This window comes from Hibiscus syriacus, unplaced genomic scaffold (genome assembly GCF_006381635.1).
Source record: "Hibiscus syriacus cultivar Baekdansim isolate YM2019G1 unplaced genomic scaffold, ASM638163v2 tig00110597_pilon, whole genome shotgun sequence".
NCBI classification, from domain to species: Eukaryota; Viridiplantae; Streptophyta; class Magnoliopsida; order Malvales; family Malvaceae; genus Hibiscus; species Hibiscus syriacus.
Window position 1 is genome coordinate 1,817,940 of NW_024062795.1, and position 22,080 is coordinate 1,840,019.

General features: G+C 34.7%; 1 protein-coding gene and 1 pseudogene across 1 annotated transcript; one reads left to right on the plus strand and one right to left on the minus strand.

Moving 5' to 3' along the window:
* Nucleotides 1–6,726: 6,726 nt before the first annotated feature.
* On the plus strand, nucleotides 6,727–15,697 carry LOC120133821 (annotated as a pseudogene).
* A 1,765-nt stretch (nucleotides 15,698–17,462) lies between these two features.
* On the minus strand, nucleotides 17,463–18,853 carry LOC120134024 (pentatricopeptide repeat-containing protein At4g38150-like). The gene has a single exon (XM_039150503.1). The coding sequence runs from the start codon at nucleotides 18,632–18,634 to the stop codon at nucleotides 17,615–17,617; it is 1,020 nt and encodes a 339-aa protein (XP_039006434.1). The 5' UTR covers nucleotides 18,635–18,853; the 3' UTR covers nucleotides 17,463–17,614.
* Between the last annotated feature and the right edge of the window lie 3,227 nt (nucleotides 18,854–22,080).

Below are 22,080 nucleotides of genomic sequence, written 5' to 3' on the forward strand. Positions count from 1 at the left end.
TTTTGAAACAAATATTATCAGTTATAATATTAATATTTTTATTAGTTTCATCAAATAATACTACATTGAATGTCACATCTAAAAAAGAAATTAAATTATTTGATTATATTATATAATATTTGATTTCGGACTGAAATCTCAGAAAATAAACATTTTTAAATGTAGAGTACCGAAATGAAAAACAAATAAAATCTCAGAAAATACATTATACATTACCCTTAATAAAAATTGACATTTTTTTAAATAACATGTTAATATAGCGTGATTATCAACAATTGTTCTATATTCAATATTACATTTTTTTCATACGGTCAAATGGAAATGTATTATATTTAAATTAATTAATTTACTTAATTACTAGTTTCATTTCATATATATATATATACACTATTGACGACCCTCAATATATATATGAATTTAATACATATAATATATATATAATTAGGTCAATAAAATTTTGACACAGTTAGCAAAGACTGGTCCTAGATTTGAATCTTATTTTGTATATTCAATAATGACTCTCATTATTCAATGTGATTGTATTTGTATCTTCTTAAAAGAAGTTGGAGATTTTGTTTTATGTAATCTAAATTACCAATTTTAATCTCAGCTTCCATATTGATGTTGTTACATGATTTTATGTCACATAAGTTGGGGTGATGTTGATGGTGGCAATGGTGGATAAATGTATATTTTATGGTCAACACTTGTCTATTTTGAAATTCGAAATTTTTTATATTTGTTGTTCATTGTACTGATGGTGTCTATCGTGAAATTTTATTGGTACCTATCTCGTATAAAAAAATTATATTATTAATATATGTGTTTATTCTGAAAAATATTTCTAGATCCACCATCGATCAGGTGATGGGTATAAAACGTGGATTCTATCAAAAACCAAACAAATGTTAACGCTGTGGTCCTTGATCTTGACATCTTCATTTGATGATATTCGTAAAACGAAAATCCGTTTTTGCTCGTATCTGTCTCCCAAGGAACATACCAAAGTTGCAGACAGTGAGGGTGAAAGTGAAATTTATCTTCATTGAATCTCGACGTAAGGGTCCTTCGCATTGCAGCCTCACAAATCTGGTACTGTTTTCTTTGCTCCTGTGACGATAAAAATCTTGTTCCTCATCTAAATGTGACAATTTCTCTGACAGATTTGATGGAAAAATCGACGATCTTGATGTATCTGTTTGAACTAGCCACACGTAAAAATCTCATGTCCATTGGAGCTTGGAAACATTATCCTGCTATTATATTCAATAGAAACCAGAACCAGAACCTTGGGAACTAGAATGAATTTAGAGCTGTGTCACCGTCTCCATTGCCATTAAAGTGCTTTACAAGTTTGAGCTCATTTAAAAGTAGGTATAATTCTGTGTACAGTTTCCTAAAATCATGTATTCTTCATGTGTTCTAGAGTTCGTATAGGAGATACTTCTCCAGCACTGAATTTTAGTATGGGAGATGTTTGATAAAAAGTTACTTTGATTAATGATCATTTCTGACTTGGTTATTGTATGCAGCTTACCTGCATTCACCGGAGAGAAGTTGGAAACGGAGAAAGGAACGGCCATGGGGGTGCAGGGGTCATCTGAATCAAGTTTTAGTCCCTCGTCACCAAACAGTCTATCAAGTAGGGAACGTTAGAGATTGATTGAGTTATTTGAATCTTTGGGAACTCGGAACATTGAGGACGGAACAGCAACGAAAATCACTACTGCTACAAGGAAAGAGCCTAATCAACCTGTTGATAAGTGGTTAGCTTTGGAAGGAGAAGCTTCCAACAATTCTAAGATCATAAGGTTTGATGACGACTCCATCGAAAACTTAAATGGGAGTAGCACTGCAGGGGAAGATTCAAATGGACAGTCCTCGATAAAAGCTAGTATGGACTGTATAGTTGAACGGACAGCAGAATGGGGTATTGCAGTGAAGTCAGATGTTGAAAAATAAACGAGTAAACAAGTAATTTCCCTATAACCAGATTAGTGAGAATACAAAATAAAAGCGAAAAAATAATACTCGAAATTGATAACGGAGTTCAGTCAATTATGCCTACGTCTCAGGACTGCTGTAGATATTTTATTAAGAAAGAAAAGAAAGAAAATTTACAGGTGTTTACAAAACACTCACTACTCACAAGAAAGTTCTCTAGTATTGGGAGAAAGAAATGATTTGGGATGATTTGGGATGATTTTGAAGCTAAATGGGTTAGGGTATTTATAGTTGAAGCTTAGAGATTAATCTTATAAATACCCTAAAGTGTGTAGGGACTAAAGTGTAATTAACCCTATTACAATTATAATTAAAATTCGGTGTCCCCAATTTTTGAAATCGATGCTCTTCATTTGAAAAAATAGCCCCCCTTTCTAGCCTTTTTCTGACTTTTCTAACAATCTCCCACTTGAAGACTGATTTTAATATGTCTTCACACCTCGATCTATGCAACAACATTTCTGGTCTTGTTACTCTAGCATGCCAACTGAAGCTGAACACAACTTCAGTTTGTCCGTAGTCACCGTCTTTGTTAATATGTCTGTTGGATTTTGAGCTCCACTAATCTTTTCAAGTTTCAAAATCTCATCTTACAGAAGAGACCGGATAAAATGATATCGCAATTGTATTTGCTTCGTCCTGGAATGAAAAGACAGATTCTTTGCTAGATAGATATCACTTTGACTGTCGCAATACAAGACATTGTTTTCTTGTTTCTTGCCTAACTCTTCCAAGAAACTTTGGAGCCAAACCATCTCTTTGCTGGCTTCCGTAACAACGACATATTCTGTTTCAGTTGTGGAGAGAACAATTATCTTCTGTAGTTGAGAAACCTAACTCACTGCAGTTCCTCCTAGAGTATAGACATATCCTGTAGTGATTCTTCTGATGTCGACATTTCGTCTAAGTCAGCATCTACATAGCCTGTCAGTATCGCATCTCCACTTTTGAAACAAAGTGTTTTGTTTGTGGTACCCCGTATATATCTGATGATCCATTTGACTGCTTCCCGGTGTACATTTCCCAGATTATTCATGTACCTGCTAAAAGCTCCCACTGCATGAGCAATATCTGGTCTAATACAAACCATGATATACAGACTTCGCTGAGGCGTACGACACCTTCACCATGTGTGCACGTTCTTCCTCTGGTGACTGTTCTTTGGAGAGTCTAAAATGAACACCTAAAGGTGTACGTACTGGTTTAGCATTTTGCATGTTGAACCTGGAGAGTACTTTATTGATGTACTCAGCCTGTGATAACATCAAAGTCCCTGACTTTGTGTCTCTGTTAATCCTCATCCCAAGAATCTGCTTTGCAGCGCCTAGATCCTTCATAGCAAACTGCTTCGACAATTTTTGCTTCAAGTTTATAATCTCTTGCATGTCTGAGCCTGCAACGAGCATGTCATCAACGTACAATAATAAAATAATGAAGTTGTTGTCGAACCTCTTGATGTAGCAACAATGATCTACTTGGCATCTGGTAAAACCACTGCTACTCATGAAGCTATCAAACTTATTGTACAACTTTCTAGGAGCTTGTTTTAAACCATACAAGCTCTTCTTCAACATGCATACCAAGTTTTTCTTGCCTGTCTCTATGAAGCCTTCTAGCTGCCTCATATAGATTTCTTCTTCCAAATCACCATGAAGGAAAGTTGTCTTTACATCTAAATGCTCAAGATGTAAATTCTCTGCAGCTACAATTTTCAACAACAGTCTGATTGTAGACAGTTTTACGATTGGAGAGAAAATTTTATTGTAGTTAATACCTTCTTTTTGCTGAAAGCCTTTGACAATCAATCTTTCTTTATAGCGTTTGCTCCCATCGTGCTCTTCTTTGATCCTGTAAATCCACTTGTTATGGAGTGCTTTCTTGCCTGGTGGTAATTCAACTAATTCCCACATCTGATTTGACATAAGCGAGTCCATCTCATCTTTCATGGAAGACTACCACTTGACTGAATCATCCACCTGCATTGCTTCATCATAGCACTCTGGTTCACCATTGTCAGTCAGTAACAAGTAGTGCAAAGAAGGCGAATAACGTTGGGTTGGTTTAGGAATTCTGAAGGAGCGTCTCAGTTCTGGTGTGCCTGGTTCTTCTTGAACTGCTTTAGGATTGATCTGAACATCATTTCTAGAAATCTCCTCGAACTCAGCAAATTCCTTTGTTTCAGCTTCGATATTGGAGCTACTTGATTCTACGATTGACCTGTCTTTATACATCACATTCTCATTGAAAATGACATCTCTGCTTCTGATGATCTTTCGATTTTATAGTCCCAAAACCGGTAACCGAACTCATCACCACCATAACCAACAAAGACACATTTGTTGGACTTGGAATCAAGTTTACTTCTTTCAGCAGAATTTATGTGTACATAAGAAACACAACCAAACACTCTTAAGTGTGAAAGGTTTATTTCTTTTCTGCTCCAAACTTCCTCTGGTATTCCACCATCCAAAGGAACTGAGGGCCCACGGTTGATCAGGTAAGATGCAGTGTTGATAGCTTCAGCCCATAACAATTTGGCACGTTCATTCAGTTCATTCAGTTCTGTTCATGCGCTCTACTACTCCATTCTGCTGCGGTGTCATGAGAACTGTTGTCTCAATCTTGAACTCATTGTTTGCGCAGAAATCTCTGAATCTGCTGTTTTTGTATTCTCCTCCATTATCAGACCTCAATCGCTTGATTTTTAGACCAGTCTCATTTTCCACCATGACCTTACATTTTCTAAAGATATCAAAGACTTCTGATTTCTTCTTCAGAAAATAGACCCACACCTTCCTTAAAGAATCATTAATGAATGTGACATAATATAATGAGTCTGCAAGAGATTGAATTGGAGATGATCCCCATACATCAGTATGAACCAACTCTAACTTTTCAGCCTTGGGTGTTTTGTCAATCTTTGCAAAATTAACTTTCTTTTGTTTATCAAAGATGCAATCTTCACATAGTCCGACATCTACATTCTTTATATCCGACATCTTCCCTTTTGACAAAAGTGGCTTCATCACTTTCTCGCTCATATGGCCAAGCCTTTGGTTCCATAGGTTTGATTTTCCATCAGCATCTGCTGTTGCAATGATATTCTCTAAATTTGAGGTTACATAGAGAGTATCAATCTTCTTACCACGAGCAATGACGAGTGCTCCTTTGGTAATCTTCCATTCACAGTATGAAAAGGTTGTATTATATCATTCTCTATCAAGCTGTCCTACAGAAATTAAATTTCTTTTGAGGCCTGGAATATGTCTCATTTCTTTCAGCTTCCAGGTGGTCTGGTTTGGCAACTTTATTCGGATGTCTCCTTTTCTGACGATCTTCAAGGTTTCATCATCAGCTAGATGAACATTCCCAAAATCACCACTGACATAGTTCTCCATGATTTCTTGGCATGGGGTGGAGTGGAAAGATGCCCCTGAATCCAAGATCCATGATTCAATCGGACTGTTGACGCTTAAAATCATGGCATCACCTATCTCCTTTGTCATGTTGGCAGATTCCTGTGCGCCGATATCTTTCTTCAGTGCTCGACAATCTCTTTCAAAGTGACCCTTCTTGCCACAATTATAACATGTAAAATCTTTCTTTCCCGTTCTTGATTTTCCTCTTCTGGATTTTGATCTGCCACGATTTGAATTTCTTTATGAACTTCTCCCTCTAGACTCCGTGTGCAATGCTGAGGAGGTTGATGCTTCACCCGATTCTCTCCGTCAAATTTCTTCACTCAACACTAGATCTCGAACATCATCGAATTTCAATTTGTTGTTTCCCGATGAGCTGCTGACTGCTGTAACAGTAGCATTCCAACTTTCTAGTAAAGATGATAACAGAATTAAAGCTTGAACTTCATCATCGAATTCAATTTCCACGGAACTCAACTAGGTTGTGATTGTGTTGAGTTAATTTAGGTGTTGAGCCACTGATGCTCATTCCGCCATCCGCAAATTGAATAATCGCCTTATCAAATGAACTTGTTTGAGGCCGATGGCTTCTCACACATACTGGAGATAGCCGCCATAAGACCTGTTGTGGTCTTTTCCTTTGCTATGTTGAAAGCAACATTGCGGGATAACGTCAGTCGGATAACTCCAAGGGCTTGTCTGCCGAGAAGAGCCTAATCTTCATTCTTCATGTCTTCTGGTTGCTTTCCTAATAGAGGTTGATATAGATTTTTCTGGTACAGAAAATCTTCAATCTGCATCTTCCAAAAGCCAAAGTCTGCACCATCGAACTTTTCAATTTTCACATTCCCTTCGTCTGCAGCCATCGCTCCCACTCGAATCTGGCTTCGTTTGGATCGTTTCTGATAATTCTTGCGAACCACTATGTATTAGAACACCTCCGTCGACAAATTCTTATCGCCGAGAAATTTTTTACTATTCACGAAATTTACTATTCACGTGAATAATAATGAATAGTAACATCGCAAAAAATTGACAAAATTCATAACCAAAAGCTTTGTTATCAATTGTTGGGAAATAAACGAGTAAACAAGTAATTTTTCTATAACAAAAATTAGTAAGAATGCGAAAAAATAATACCCTAAATTGATAACGGAGTTCAACCAATTATGTCTACGTCTCCGGACTGCTGCAGATCTTTTACTAAGAAAGAAAATTTACAAGTGTTTACAAAACACTCACTACTCACAAGAAAACTTCTAGTATTGGGAGAAAGAAATGATTTGTGATGATTTGAAGGTAAATGGGTTAGGGTATTTATAGTTGAAGCTTAGAGACTAATCTTGTAAATACCCTAAAGTATGTAGGGACTAAAGTGTAATTAACCCTATTAAAAACACTCACTACTCACAAGAAAGTTCTTTAGTATTGAGAGAAAGAAATGATTTGGCATGATTTGAATGTAAATGGGTTAGGGTATTTATAGTTGAAGCTTAGGGACTAATCTTATAAATACCCTAAAATATATAGGGACTAAAGTGTAATTAACCCTATTGTAATTGTAATTAACTCCATTTAAAAAACCAACCCCCTCCTTTTTCTAACTTTTCTAACATAAGATAGTTTCGGAGTGATTGGTAGAGGAATGTCAACTAGTGAAGGAAGTAGGAACAAAACCTCATTAGGCAAATTTGCAGTGGACTCAACAAGGACATCGGAGGAAACAAATTATGGATTGGATCGAGGAGCCTTTCCTAGGGTGTCACAAGAGCTGAAGGATGCTTTAAAAACCCTGCAACAAACTTTTGTTGTATCTGATGCCACCAAACCGGATTTCCCTATAATGTACGCCAGCAGAGGATTTTTTGCCATGACCGGTTATTCATCGAAGGAGACCATGGGAAGAAACTGGTAAGTAAAAGCTTTTAAATATGTAGAGGGGCAGTTGGGAGCTGTTCCAAAGGAACTGCAATCATTCTGCTGCTCAAAATGAATGCAATTTTCCACCACTCATAGGCTTTCCTAGTGCGAACCCAATGGCATATGATTGATTGTAGATAATTTTCTTACATATTTTAGAATAGTAATCATTGCAAGTACTGTTGTACACCCATAACTAATAGAGATTGTAGTTTTCAAATTTCAATTACAATAATGCTCTTAACATCATACTATATCGTATTGTGATTGATAATATCACCATACTTTCTATTTTACTGTTTAGTTAGAAATCATTATGCTGCTCAAAATGAATGCAATTTTCCACCGCTCATAGGCTTTCCTAGTGCGGAACCAATGGCATATGATTAATTGTAGATAATTTTCTTACATATTTTAGAATAGTAATCATTGCAAGTATTGTTGCACACCCATAACTGATAGAGATTGTAGTTTTCAAATTTCAATTACAATAAAGCTCTTAACATCATACTATATCATATTGTGATTGATAATATCACCATACTTTCTATTTTAGTGTTTAGTTAGAAATCATTATGCTGCTCAAAATGAATGCAATTTTCCACCGCTCATAGGCTTTCCTAGTGCGGAACCAATGGCATATGATTGATTGTAGATAATTTTCTTACATATTTTAGAATAGTAATCATTGCAAGTACTGTGCACACCCATAATTGATAGAGATTGTAGTTTTCAAATTTCAATTACAATAAAGCTCTTAACATCATAGTACTATATCGTATTGTGATTGATAATATCACCATACTTTCTATTTTACTGTTTAGTTAGTAATCTTGTCAAATACTACGAACTTGAGAGCTCGAGGGTGTTATGCAGCCGGTTTCTACAAGGACCAGCAACAGACAGGAAAGAGGTTGCCAAGATTAAAGATGCAGTTAAAAATGGAAAAAGCTTTTGTGGCAGGCTACTCAACTACAAAAAAGATGGAACTCCTTTCTGGAATCTTCTCACTATCAATCCCATCAAAGATGATCAAGGAAAGAGGATCAAATTCATTGGGTTAGTTCCTTTTTCTTTCATAATTATTTCATGTCAATGTTCAAAAAATGGATGCAAAGCTATTGAATATTGCTGTGTTGTGTAGAATGCAGGTGTCGGTCAGCAAATACACAGAAGGTGTCAATGAAAACGCAATGAGGCCTAATGGACTGTCCCAATCATTAATCCGTTACGACGGTAACTTTTTGGAGTAATTTATAGTTTGATTTCAATTTTCTTATGTAATAATCCTACGTTTCTGAATAGCTCGTCAGAAGGTTAAGGCTTTAGGATGACATCACAGAGGTTGTTCATACTCTGAAACATCCTCAAACTCACATTCAAACATTAAGTAATGATGCCATTAACAAGCTTAAATATCAGGAGAAGTTCAACCTCAATTACCTTCTGACTAAATCTGTCGAAATCGCAAGCAATAGAACCCCTGGAAGATATACTCCACAATCAGAAATCAGTACTGCTACTCCTGGACAGGAAATTGGCAAGAAAAATAGAAAATCAGCACGCATTTCGTTCAAGGGGTGACCGGGTGAGTCTTTTTGGTTTAAGTTTTCATCTTTCAGAAATTTGCTATTCGAAACACGTTTAACAAGTAACTCCATCGCGACGAAATGAGGGCCTTTTCTTCCTTATCTGAGACATGATCTCCCCCCCCCCTCAAGGTTTAATGGTAGGTCTTTCAGCTTTGCAGCCAAGCATGAAAAGCAACCAGTTCTTGAACCAGAGGAGTTAATGACCAAAGACATAGAACGCGTTGACAGCTTGGAACATGGTGAAAGAGAAACGAACATACGCCAAGGGATGGATCTAGCAACCACATTGGAACGTATTGAAAAGAATTTCGAGATCACAAATCCTAGACTCCCTGATAATCCCATTGTAAGGAAGAGATTTCATTATTGTTCTTCTTACAGAAATCATAACTTTTTACACTAATCAAAAGTCTGAGATTACTGCATTTTTTCTTGAAAAATATATCCTTCTACACTAATTTATTTGCTACTTTATGAAGTTCTGCGAAATCATTGAGCGAGTATTGCTTGTCAGAGCCTCTTTTGGAACTTTACTAGGTGTGGTGTTTTAGCCTGGATTATATATGCATCTGAAAAGCCACTGTAATGTTCAAATGTATGCAGATATTTGCATCTGATAGCTTTCTGGAATTGACAGAATATACACGTGAGGAAATCTTGGGAAGGAACTGTAGGTATGAAATTTATACTACCACTTCAAATGTCGAAATTATGGTGACTATTCTGCGGTTTGGGCTATTTTTGCTATTAATATTTGCCATCAATGTTCATCGCAATTATTGTTTAGGCCTAGGTTTGAATGCTCCTAAAGTTATTTTCTAACCAACAACTAGTGGATGAGGCACTAAATTCATTAAGTAAGAGATTTGAAAATGGAATAAATTGGGTTGGGAGGTCAGCCCGTAAATGAGCCTATGCAATATCCGATCCAGATTAATCGATCAATAGAACCTATTTTCCAACCCTTGTCTCGGTTCAACCCTTATTTTCCAAACTAACTACAATCAACTTTTTAGGGGGTGTTTTCCAGAATCATATAAAACTGGCATAACATTTTCTTTTTCACAGGTTTCTTCAAGGACCAGAAACCGATCAAGAAACTGTATCGAATATAAGAGATGCAATTAAAGAACAGAGGGAAATAACTGTTCAGTTGATCAACTACACAAAAAATGGTTGGTAAAAGCTATGAAAGAGAAAAAAGAAGAAGAATATGTATGCTGACAGAAACATTATTTTACTGAGTTGTTACAAATTTATTAACTGTAGGCAAGAAGTTCTGGAATTTGTTTCACTTGCAACCTATGCGTGACCAAAAGGTAGTTCACAGTTAACATTTTCATGTGATTATCCTGCAGAACATACTCTTTCTAACGACCACTTGTCACAAATTCCTTGTTATTTTATAGGGTGAGCTTCAATATTTCATTGGTGTCCAATTTGATGGAAGTAATCATGTTGAACCTCTAAGAAATCGCCTTTCCGAGACAACAGATCAACAAAGTGCTAAGTTGGTTTGTAATCTTTCTCTACCAATTATATACATGAAAAGTGATATAAATTAATCCTTGTTTTCTTAAATCCTTGATAAAAAGTCAAGTTTCATTTATGGCCATGAACGCATTTTCAGTTTTGTTGTATTCTTTGCACTTAAGGACATAATACATGTTATCATGATCTCCGTGAATATCAATTCATTTGATGTGTTGATGTCCTTCTATGTATCAGGTCAAAGCTACAGCAGAAAATGTGGATGAAGCTGTTCGAGAACTTCCTGATGCCAATTTGGTAAGGTATTCTTTATTTCTCTTAGAATTATTGTTGATACATAGAAATGTCTTAATTCATTGATGTAGATAATATATTTGTTCAACCTTTCTTGAATGCAATATAATATTTTCTCTGCATCTCATGATTTAATTTAAACTCGAATTTATACAATCACTTCTCGAAAGAACATCTAACATAATAAAGATTTTATTCTCAATATTTGCAACCCTTTCACTTCTCTCAAACTGCAATCTTTTTTATAGTCAAAAGAAATTTATATTTAATTTGAGAACACAATTGCATCAGGTTATAATGATTCGATCAGCCAAATTGGACTTAATTTTCCAACTAGCGCCTTTCAGTTAATGATTAATTAGGAGTGAGTATTCAATTGAGTCGAGTCTAGTAAATAAAATTCGAGTTAATCGAGTTGATGAAATCAATTTTATAACTCCTCTTTACTTGAATTTTTTTTTTCAAGTTGAGCCGAGTTGTTCGAGTTTATGTTTAAATTTAATTATAAATATTTATAATATTATGATACTATTTGATTTCAATTTAAACGGTTTTCTATAACCATATACAATATACATATATATTCTTCATATATGATAGATATATAACATGTAGAGTTGAGGGGTTCGACTCAACCTTAAAAAATTAATATATTAATTACTAAAAATTTCAAATTAGTCGAGTTTATTTTACAACTCGACTCGAATTTTTTTTTAAAAAAATTGAGTCGAGTTTTGGTCAACCCTACCGTTATCTATAACCAATGTCTCATTGTTGACCGTGTCTAGAAGCCGAGTGATCTTCTTGGTTGATGTCTGCTTTATATTGTTCAGAGACCGGAAGATTTGTGGGCGGTTCACTCTCAACCTGTCTTCCCACGGCCTCACAAAAGATATACTTCTTCTTGGCTTGCAATTCAGAAGGTAGCATTTTCCAAACTCAGATATAAGTCGCTTATCTACTGTAAACAAACAGGCCCTGGCAATGCATGCATGGCTCTCAATTGCCTTCTCTCCTTTTCTAACTTATCCTCTATGGGTTGCCTTTAGATCATTTCTCGTGGTGAAAAAATTGGTTTGCATCATTTTAGACCCATAAGACCCTTGGGTTGCGGTGATACCGGCAGGTATTGCTTTCTGAATGTGTTCATTTTCTTCTTAAATATGTTGAAAGTGTAGGTGGACATAACATATTATTATAATATACAGATAAATTTTCTTTCATTCTTAATATATTAATTTCTGGATTTAAGTTCTCACGGGATAACTTTTTATGGGATTAAAAAAATGAAGGAAAAAAATATTTTATTATCGAAGAGAAAGGAGTACAGAAAAGAATAACAGTAGAAAAGAAGAAATGTTGAGTTGGAATGGCGTGTAGACAAAACATTTAATGACGTGTAAATTAATTCTTATTTGATATGATTATTAATTAGAGACTATTGTCAATGTGATGAAACTGATCAACCTAATAATTTATCCATAAATAGATACAAAATATTATTATAATGTAAAGATAAATTTTGTTTACTGTCAATATACTAATCACGATTAGTTTACACACAAAATATTTTAATTTCTTTCGCTTGTTGTTTTCATATTCGTTCAAGTCTGGACACATTCGATTTAATTCTTCACTTACTGGCACGGCTCTTTCAATTTCTGCCACTTTGCTCTCACTTCACACAGTACTGGCAAGCCTATTTATAAGCCTCTAGCCAACACTAGAAACAATTCCTGCCACAACTTCCTTTGTTACTTCAAAATATTTATACATTATTAAATTAGCCAATTCATACCAATTTAATTTGCTTTGACGACACCTCTCTTTATTATTTTATTGTTTTCAGTTTATTTGCACCCTTAATTCTTTTGTCGACTTAAAGATATGGTAAATCTGAAATTTAAGTTGGTTTGATCCTCCATTACTCGTTTTCAGGTGTATGTTATTGCTTCTCTAATGTCTTCAACCCCAGTATTCATCTGGTGGAACTGAAAGCTACAGGAGAATTATTTGCTATAAGGGCAATGGGAAGTCAGTCATGTTGAATCGTAACAAGCTCTGCTAATTGCTTAAATTATTTTGATCAAAATGCAAAATTGCCCTTTTGATGTGACTCCATCTGACCTACAAATTGGTACATACCTATGATGGTTGGACACGGAGGTGTCCCACACATGCATGTTCAAATTTTCTAGGTTTTTCCATGCTCAAGAAAAATAAATTGTTGAAGCAAATAAATCATAAATGGACATGCATTTCGATATTTCGAGTAGACATGCAGAATTGGCTGTAGATATGTACGCATGGTTTTATACTAGTGGTATGAATTTAAGAAATTATATTAGAAATTTAGGGGATGTGAAATTATAAAATGTTAGGGATGCAAAATTAAATTATCAATAGAAAATACAAAAAACATATAATCATATAAAATTTGAAAATTTTAAAGATGTGATTAGTGATTGATCTGTCCCTGATTCGAGTCCGGCTTGGTTCCTTTACAGGTACATCGAGCATGCGTTGAAAGGGAAATCATCTCACTTCTTGATCATTCTTTCCTTCCCTCAGTATACTCTTCCTTTCAGGTTTCCTGATATTCACCCTTTATTCCTCCAATAACTTTATACAATTTATAGAAGAAAAAAAACCTTTATACAATTATTTTTGGACGCTTATGTGGGTAGATTGATCATCCTTTCCTTCCCTCATTATACTCTTCCTTTCAGGTTGCCTCATATTCACCCTTTATTCCTCCAATAACTTTATACAATTTATAGAAGAAAAAAAAAACCTTTATACAATTATTTTTGGACGCTTATGTGGGTAGACTGGGTTGGCTTATGTAGAATTGATTGATCTTTCGATGCAAATATACTAAATCGTAACTATATGTTCTACAAACAATTTAATAATTGTTATTTATGGTATTTAACATGTTAAATTGATGCTGGAATTGAATTATTTTTTAAAACAAATTGATGCTTGTTTGATAAGACTTTTGCCCTGGTGGAGAGTTATTTGCCCTGCTCGACAAGCAACCTATGAAAATGTTCAAAGAAGAATCTGCAAGGTAATAAGCTCTAGAAAAACCCGTTTTTCTTATTAGAACTTGAATCTTTGCTTGTGGAATTTAATCATCTCCTCATAAAATGTGGGCACTAGGATCTTCTCAGACAGAAACAGATTGATTCCTAGTAATCCTCCTACTGTCTGATGTCATTGGTTTTCCAGGTTCTATGCAGCTGAGGTTGTCATTGTTCTGGAATATCTTCATTGTCTAGGTACCTTAATAAACTCAAAACAGACAGATTTGTCAATAATGACACTTCTTTTTTCGTTAACCTCGATTAACTCAACAGTTGCAATTATATAATTTCACTCGTTAATGGTTTATAACAGGATGGCCACATCGTATTAACCGACTTTGATTTATCTTTTCTGACTTCTTGTAATTCCAAAGTATGTCATTTTTCATTTTATTTTTTAATGTTTTCACTTGGTATTTGATAAGATTGTTGATAAATAATGATAATTTTTTGCATGAGATTAAAGCTTATAGTGATTTACAGGTTTTAAAGCACCCCATGCCTAATAAGAGAAGAAGATCTGGAAGTCAACCACCTCCAACATTTGTTGCAGAACCATCTACAGAGTTGAATTCATTTGTTGGAAACCGAAGAATACATTGCTCCTGTAAAATGACTATTCAATCCATGCTTTGAAGTTCATAAGTTCAACTCCATTTATTTTAGTTGCAACAAATAATTTGTTCCTTTTCCTGTTTCTTGCTTTCAGGAAATTATTACCAGTGTGGGACACAGTAGCACCATTGATTGGTGGTCTCTTGGTAAGTAAATGGTGATTTTGTGTAATTCCTTCTAAACTGGTTCTAGAGCACTGCTAATATTCTGTTAAATGACATGCATGGATTTATATTTGGAATTTAGGTATTTTTCTGTATGAGATGCTCTACGGCCGGACACCTTTTCAGGGTAAAAACAGGCAGAAGACTTCCTACAACATCTTGAACAAAGAACTCACTTTCCCAAATAGCATTCCGGTACAATTCTAGTCCATCGAGTACGAATGATTAATAGCACTAGATGATATAACTTTCACCATCTTTTCGAAGATGACATAACAGAATTGCTTGGCATAAAAAGAATCTTTATGGATTTTGAACTACAATATCAGTATGTTCATGCAATTTTAACTATTCAGATTCTCCATATGTTCTTATTGTTTTCTAGATGCATCAGATGAAGTACAAGAACCAGATTCTGTGATATGACTGTTTACCTGTGCTGCTGAACTGAAATGGAGGTTAGTCTTGCAGCTAGGCAGTTGTTTAACGCATTGTTAAACCGAGACCCCTCCAGCCGTTTAGGGTCGAGAACTGGCGCCACTGAAATTAAACAACACCCTTTCTTCCACGGCATTAAGTGGCCTCTTATACGCTACACGGTAATAACACTTCCTGCTACATTAGAAAACTGAAAAACCAATTCAAATGGTAAGAAGATACCTTGCTTTTAATCTTGTTGCTGCTGCTTCTGATACATTGTTTTGATTACTGTTTTTTATTTGCAGAGCCCACCGCCATTGGAAGTACCTCTTCATTTAACCACGAAAGATACAAGAACCGAAGATGTAAACTGGGAAGAAGTGCTTGTTAGTTCTATTGACATGGATACTTTCTTCTGAAGGTTTGTTAAACAATCTTAGATTTGAAAACTATCAACACAGTCATATGGGTTCTGTAGCAATGCAGATTTACCTTGTTTATAATAATTTCAGAAAGAATTATCCATAGATTCTACTCTTACTATAAACGGGTATAAACTCCTAAAATGGTACATTGCAGTACGACAACAAACAAGATGCTTCCCAGAACTATTCAAGATGAAGCTAGCTAGGTGACAGTACACTTGCTGATTACTAAAAATCGATAAACCAGTCCTTGTTAATATATAGACTATTTTGGCTGGGAGACAGAAGTGACGGGCAGATCAATGTCATATCTTTAAGTCAGTTACTTGGAGGAGCTTCCTGGTGAAAAACGCCATAGTGAAGCTGTACCATGAACTTGAATTGATACCGGGAGTTAAATACTAAATTTAAGTGCTATGAGATTTTGCTCAATGAAAAGAGAGATAGTTGATATGAAACTCTGAGATTAGCAAAACCGAAACCCTAACAAGCCATATGAAGATAGTTTGGCCTAATTCTTCTGGGATCAAAGACATAAATTTGTTCCAAAGCACTTGACATGGAAATCCAAATTGTATCTGAAAATGGTTCTTGGACTTACATCAACCTCTTTTTCACTTTTTTACCTAGATCTTATCCTCATTCTTTCTAGATTTAGCAAGTATTACCAATATGACATAATTGCTTCAACAAGCCAACAATTGCATGTTTCAGCTCTCCTCAACAGAAAAGCAAAAAACAAAATACAAAGGAAGCAGAATTCAATGATTCACCACTCAAAAATTATGCAGTTGCTTCCTATCTGATAATAGTCAAGACTCGTATGGTTAAACATGTGAATCAGTTAAAGGGAAAAATATTAAGCTAATATCTAATCAACCACATATCCCTAGAAAGTTATCGTCATTTTCTTTATATCTGCTAGCAGCTTAGCCATCATCCATAGCTCCTGCTACCACCAACATCTTCTGCCATTCTTGACATTTATTCACAAAACCTCAACATCTAATATTGCAGAATAATATAGCTATATGTTATGCAACAGAAAAGGGAATAAAATGAGAAATACACTTATCTGAAATTATCAAGAAAGATATCAAGGAATGACCATTTGAAGACTATAGAACGCCTGACCAGAAAAATTACGATTTTCTGTGGACAACAACCATGTGACTCTATTAGTAGAGTGCTGGACTATTAGTTTCTGCAGTCAGGGATCAAACCTTGGCAACCTCAAAACATATAAAGAACAGAACGATTTGCAATGGTTTACACAGCTTAAGGATATGAAATAAAAAATCTGCATGTACAAGTGCTATTATATCAAGGTAAGGGATAATAATTAGGACCTATATTTGCAATGGTGTACACAGCTTAAACAATAAACAGAATTCAAATGTGAATTACCTACTTAGGCATTCTTAGCACTGGACCAGCACTGGACCAACTGATATGAAATGAAAAATCTGCATGTACATTTTCGATTCAAAGAATCTGACAAACTGCATGACTGCACCTTTTTTCCCTTGAACTGGAGAGTGGAAATATACTTATAAGCCTATATTCCAATCTATACACAATTGATGGTTCACGCTATCAGACCTATTAATCTTGCTTCCCGTGAGTTCAATACTAATCAAATATTTAATATTTTTAAGAACTTCCTGTACATTCGACTGTTGAGATTTAAAGCATCTGTTGTTCCTCTCTCCGTAGCAGATATACATATGCTGTCCAGGCAAGCCTCAGAATTAAGATGATTTCCATGTTTCCCTTTTGCTTTTGTTTCTCTTCAACAGTTTAAGGGTAACTCATTTATCAAATCAGTCTGCCACATATATTCTAATATGATTTTAGTTTTTTTTCCCTGTAATGTCTACAGTTTAGGACACAACATACCAACAATTATCTGCAAAGATGCCATCATTGTTGCATTGGCCTTATCATGCAGATAACAGTTGAAAAATATACCAACCAACATATTCAGGCAGCAAAATACAAAAATAAGTCGTATAAAGAAAAGAAGAGGTAACATCAAATTCATTAAGACTATGAAGCTTCCATATTGTAGATGTGAACAAATAACAGGAAGCCAATAAAAAGTGGCAGGACAAAGAGACTTACGAAATTCAGGAGCCTAACAAATGAGGATAGCATTAAAAAAAGAAAATAAAAGAGGATTTAGAATGTTTTCTTCCCAAATATTGCTTCCCAAACCAAAGGGGAAAAAGGTGCTTTCTTGTCCAGAAACTGTCTAACAGCTTTATCATTAACCAAAAATCCCTTTTGTTTTAAAGTTCCAATAACCTTCTCTGCTTCTTCCACGCCCTTCTCCTTACACAACCCCTCAACCAAGCCCACAAAAGTGGTGACATTTGGAGAATGTCCGGCATCCAGCATTTCCAAACAAAACTCAATGGCATCATCCAAGTGATTACATTTATACAATCCTTGAATCAGAACACTATAACTAAAGGCATTGGGAACCACACCTTTTGATTGCATCTTCCTGAAAATTCTCTTTGCATCATCAAGTTTGTGTGCTTTGCAGAAGCCATCAACAACAGCTGTGTATACAACAACCTCCGGGATTGTACCCTTTTCCCTCATTAATCCGAAAAGCTTCATTGCTTCTTGGATAAGCCCATCTCTACATAGACCATCAAGCATGGCTACAGCATTGGGGATAAGACCATTTTCTTTCATTTTCTTGAAAATCTCATCAGCATCCTGTGGCGGGGAAACCTTTTCTTCATGCTTTTTCCTATATATTGCTTCTGAATGTGAGGGCAGTTTTTCTCTCTTGTTATCAAGCCCAAGCTTGAACCTTTCCAGGAAGTTCACATCAGATTGAGAATCTTCTCCCTTCCTTATATTATCGGAAGCAAATCTGGGCATGGGGTGCTGAAACGAGGAACCATTACGATCAAAGTTAGCTCCTTTGGTTTCTCGAGAAGAGGAATTGAAAGGCCTTTGACCCCTTAAAGGCCTATTGGGAATACGTTGAGGAACCTCATCTTCGTTCTCATTGCTATTAAAACCGACGGCTTCGTTTCCTCTGATGGGTCGTCTTCTATCGCTGAAAAGGCGCGTTTGCAAGAGATATAACGAAGGAGATGCTCTTGAAATGGAGTAATGAGGCTTCAAGGTGAAAATCTTCATCAGCTTCGCGAAAACCCACCGAGACTGTGATGATTCCATATTGTTGCACTGGTTTCGAGTACCGTCGAAGGATGTTCTTTTATTCTTCAATTCAACGAAACAGCTATGGGTTTGACAGGGGATGAGGTTTTACGCTGAGATGAGTTGGGTTTTTGCGCCCAGAAGTACCAAAGGTTTATCTTTTCCTTTTCAATTCAAAGTAACTGCTATGGGTTTCACAGGGAGTGAGGGTTTAAGCTCAGTTAAGTTAGGTTTTTGAGCCCAAAAGGAAAGAGATGGAGGGGAAAAGTTCAGAGAAAACTATTAAAATGGTCCCTTTTATTTCATATGTACTCACTTTTACTCATTGAATTTTTAAAATTAGAGTTTTGATCACTTATATTTTTAACATTTTGGTCACATGGATGTTAATTTGTTAAATGCCTTTAGTTTGATGTGAGTTACGTCAATAAAAGAGATTAATTTTTAATTTGACTCTTAAATTTTAGATAAAATACTAATTTGACTCCTAAATTTTAGATTTAATATCTTTTAAATTTTAGATGAAATATCAATTTAACGCATAAATCAATCAATCTCCTGTCACCAATCACCGCTTGTTACCATCGTCCATCACTGCGACCACCATCAATCATCACCACTAACGAACACAAAATTTTAAATTCACTTTTTTCCCTCATGAACATAAGTCTAATTTTTGTTTCATCAAAAAAATATTTAAAGTCCATAAATTTAACATGTAATCCTTGATTTTGTTTAAAATTAAACCAAAATAATCAATTTATCGTTTATATTCTATTAAAAATAAAGAAACCAAAATATCCTATCTAAATTTTGTTGAACTATGTTTTGATATAACAATTTAAGGCAAAATGGTTTTTGGACTTGAATTGAATTTACAAAATGTTTTTGGACTTAATTGATTTTATTCAAAGTTTTAAAAGGTTTCAAAAATAATTCAAAGTTCATTAAATTCAGATTTGAGCCAAAATGCTAAAGGGTGTCAAAGTGCATCCATGCACCCCTGCAGTGCATCCATGCATCCTGATGTGCATCCATGCACATGCACTAGTGCATCGATGCACCATGCAGTGCATCCATGCACTCAAACACCGAATGCAATTAGTGCATCGATGCATCCTTCTGTGCATCGATGCATCCTTCTGTCCATCGATGCATCAAGGAGAATTTGAGGTATCTTCTAACTCAAATGAATTTAATTCATTTACTTTTGATGAGTTATAAGATGCTTATAATAGGTTGTATTTGGGATTTGAGACCATGAATTCCAAATATACGAAATTAATTTCAAAACTCAAAATTGAAAATAAATCGATTTTGAAAGCTAGAGTTGATTTTGAAAATCAAAATGAAATTTTGAAAAATGATTTAGAGCTTTCAAAAATCAAAATAAATGATTTAGAAAAGATAAATTTTGAGTTAGGAGTTAATCTTAAAAGCTTAACAAAAGGAAAAGAATTAATTTTTAAAAACAACCTATTATATTTAGCAATGACAAAATGATCACATTGTCATTTTCATGGTTATAAGGAACATATTTGTCCTTTGAATAAAGGAAAACGTTTTAAAATTAGGCAAGTATGGGTTCCGAAAGGAACAAGAGGCATTGAAACTAACGTTGAAGGATCCAAAGCAATTTGGATACCAAAATCGAAATAAATGTCTCTTGTAGGTGTGAGAGAGCAATAGTGATGATATTCAAGATGTTCTAGCCACACATGAAAAAGGAATGGGTAACCTCTAAACTTAATGATTTAATTTTGGTTATTTGGTTGCTCATTTGATTTTAAGCATGCATGAGTTGTGATATTAAATGATTATGTTTTGTTTTAATCTCATGTATGTTGAAAACAATTGGTATGATGAACAATTTTAGAGTTTTAATAATTTTTCAAAATTTTTAGTTCTTCATAATAAAATTTTGGTCAAAATTGGTTTTAATGCAAATGATATCTCTCTAATAATTTATATCAATTTTTTTAAAAAAAAACTTTGATTTTACAAATTTTAAATTTTCTGACCTAAATTTGAATGTTTATGCAGTGGTTTAAATGAAAATGATATCTCTCTAACAATTGATATCAAAATTTTCAAATTACATAACATTTTTGGAAAACTTTATGCATATGCACTTAATTTTAACAAATGATATTGATATCAAATTTCAACAATTGGTATTGCATAAAGTATTTTAGTCTTTAATATATTGAATTTCATGTGCTACGAACATATTTGTTATTCTTTGTAGAAATTCAATTTCTTTTTAAGTGTCAAGTTCTTAAAACTAAATTTTGATTGGAATGCATTTATTGAGGGGGAGCTTTGATTTTTCAAATGATTTTTAAATAACAAATTTACCACTTACTCTCCAAAGTTATTTTGAACTTCAAAAATCGAATTAATTTTTATATAACAAAAAGGGGGAGAAGTTTGGTTTGAAAAATCCAATTCCTAAATGAAAAAGGGGGAGATTGTTAACAACAATTGTTAACAATTGATATCTTTTTCATTAAACAATTTATTAAGGGGGAGTTTTTCCAAAAACAATTTTTCAAATGTTTTGTTATATCAAGAAGGGGGAGATTGTTGAACTATGTTTTGATATAACAATTTAAGGCAAAATGGTTTTTGGACTTGAATTGAATTTATAAAATGTTTCTGGACTTAATTGAATTTATTCAAAGTTTTAGAAGGTTTCAAAAATAATTCAAAGTCCATTAAATTCGGATTTGAGCCAAAATGCTAATGGGTGTCGCAGTGCATCCATGCACCCCTGCAGTGCATCCATGCATCCATGCACCTGCACTAGTGCATCGATGCACCATGCAGTGCATCCATGCACTCAAACACCGAATACAATTAGTGCATCGATGCATTAAGGCTGTGCATCGATGCACCCTGTTGTGCATCCATGCACGAAGGCTGCAATGGCTAGCAACAACTAGTTTATTTGAATTTAATGAAGGGGTATCGATGCACCTTGATAGTGCACCGATGCACCATGTTATGGGTAGCCTTTTTGAGTAGAAAAATCATCCCCAAATGGCTCCAAAACATCCCCAACGGCTATATACAACATCAAACACATTTCAAGCTATAAATACAAGCTAAGGACACTTGAAGAATAGAGAGAACAACTATCCAAGCAATCAAACACAAGAGAATAGTTTTTCATTCTTATTTCATCTTTCTCTTGTAAAATTTTTGTTCTTGTGAGCTCAATATTGTAAACACTTACCTTAGAGAGGTTTTCTTGTTTATTTATTTTATCCTTTTGTAAAGGGGAAAGGTTCTAGCTTATCCCGTGTAAAAGCTAAAGAAAGGTTCTAGTTTAGCCCGGAAAAACTAGGGAGTTGTAAGGTTATCTCTTTGTCCTCAAAAGAAATAACAAATTAGTGAATTTGTTGGAAAATCCTTGGTGATGAGCTAAGGTAGTGGACGTAGACTTTGGTTTAGAAAGTCGA

What these genes read in the sequence shown, in the direction of transcription:
- LOC120134024 (XM_039150503.1), bottom strand. Translation starts at nt 18,634, where the DNA reads ATGGAATCATCACAGTCTCGGTGGGTTTTCGCGAAGCTGATGAAGATT.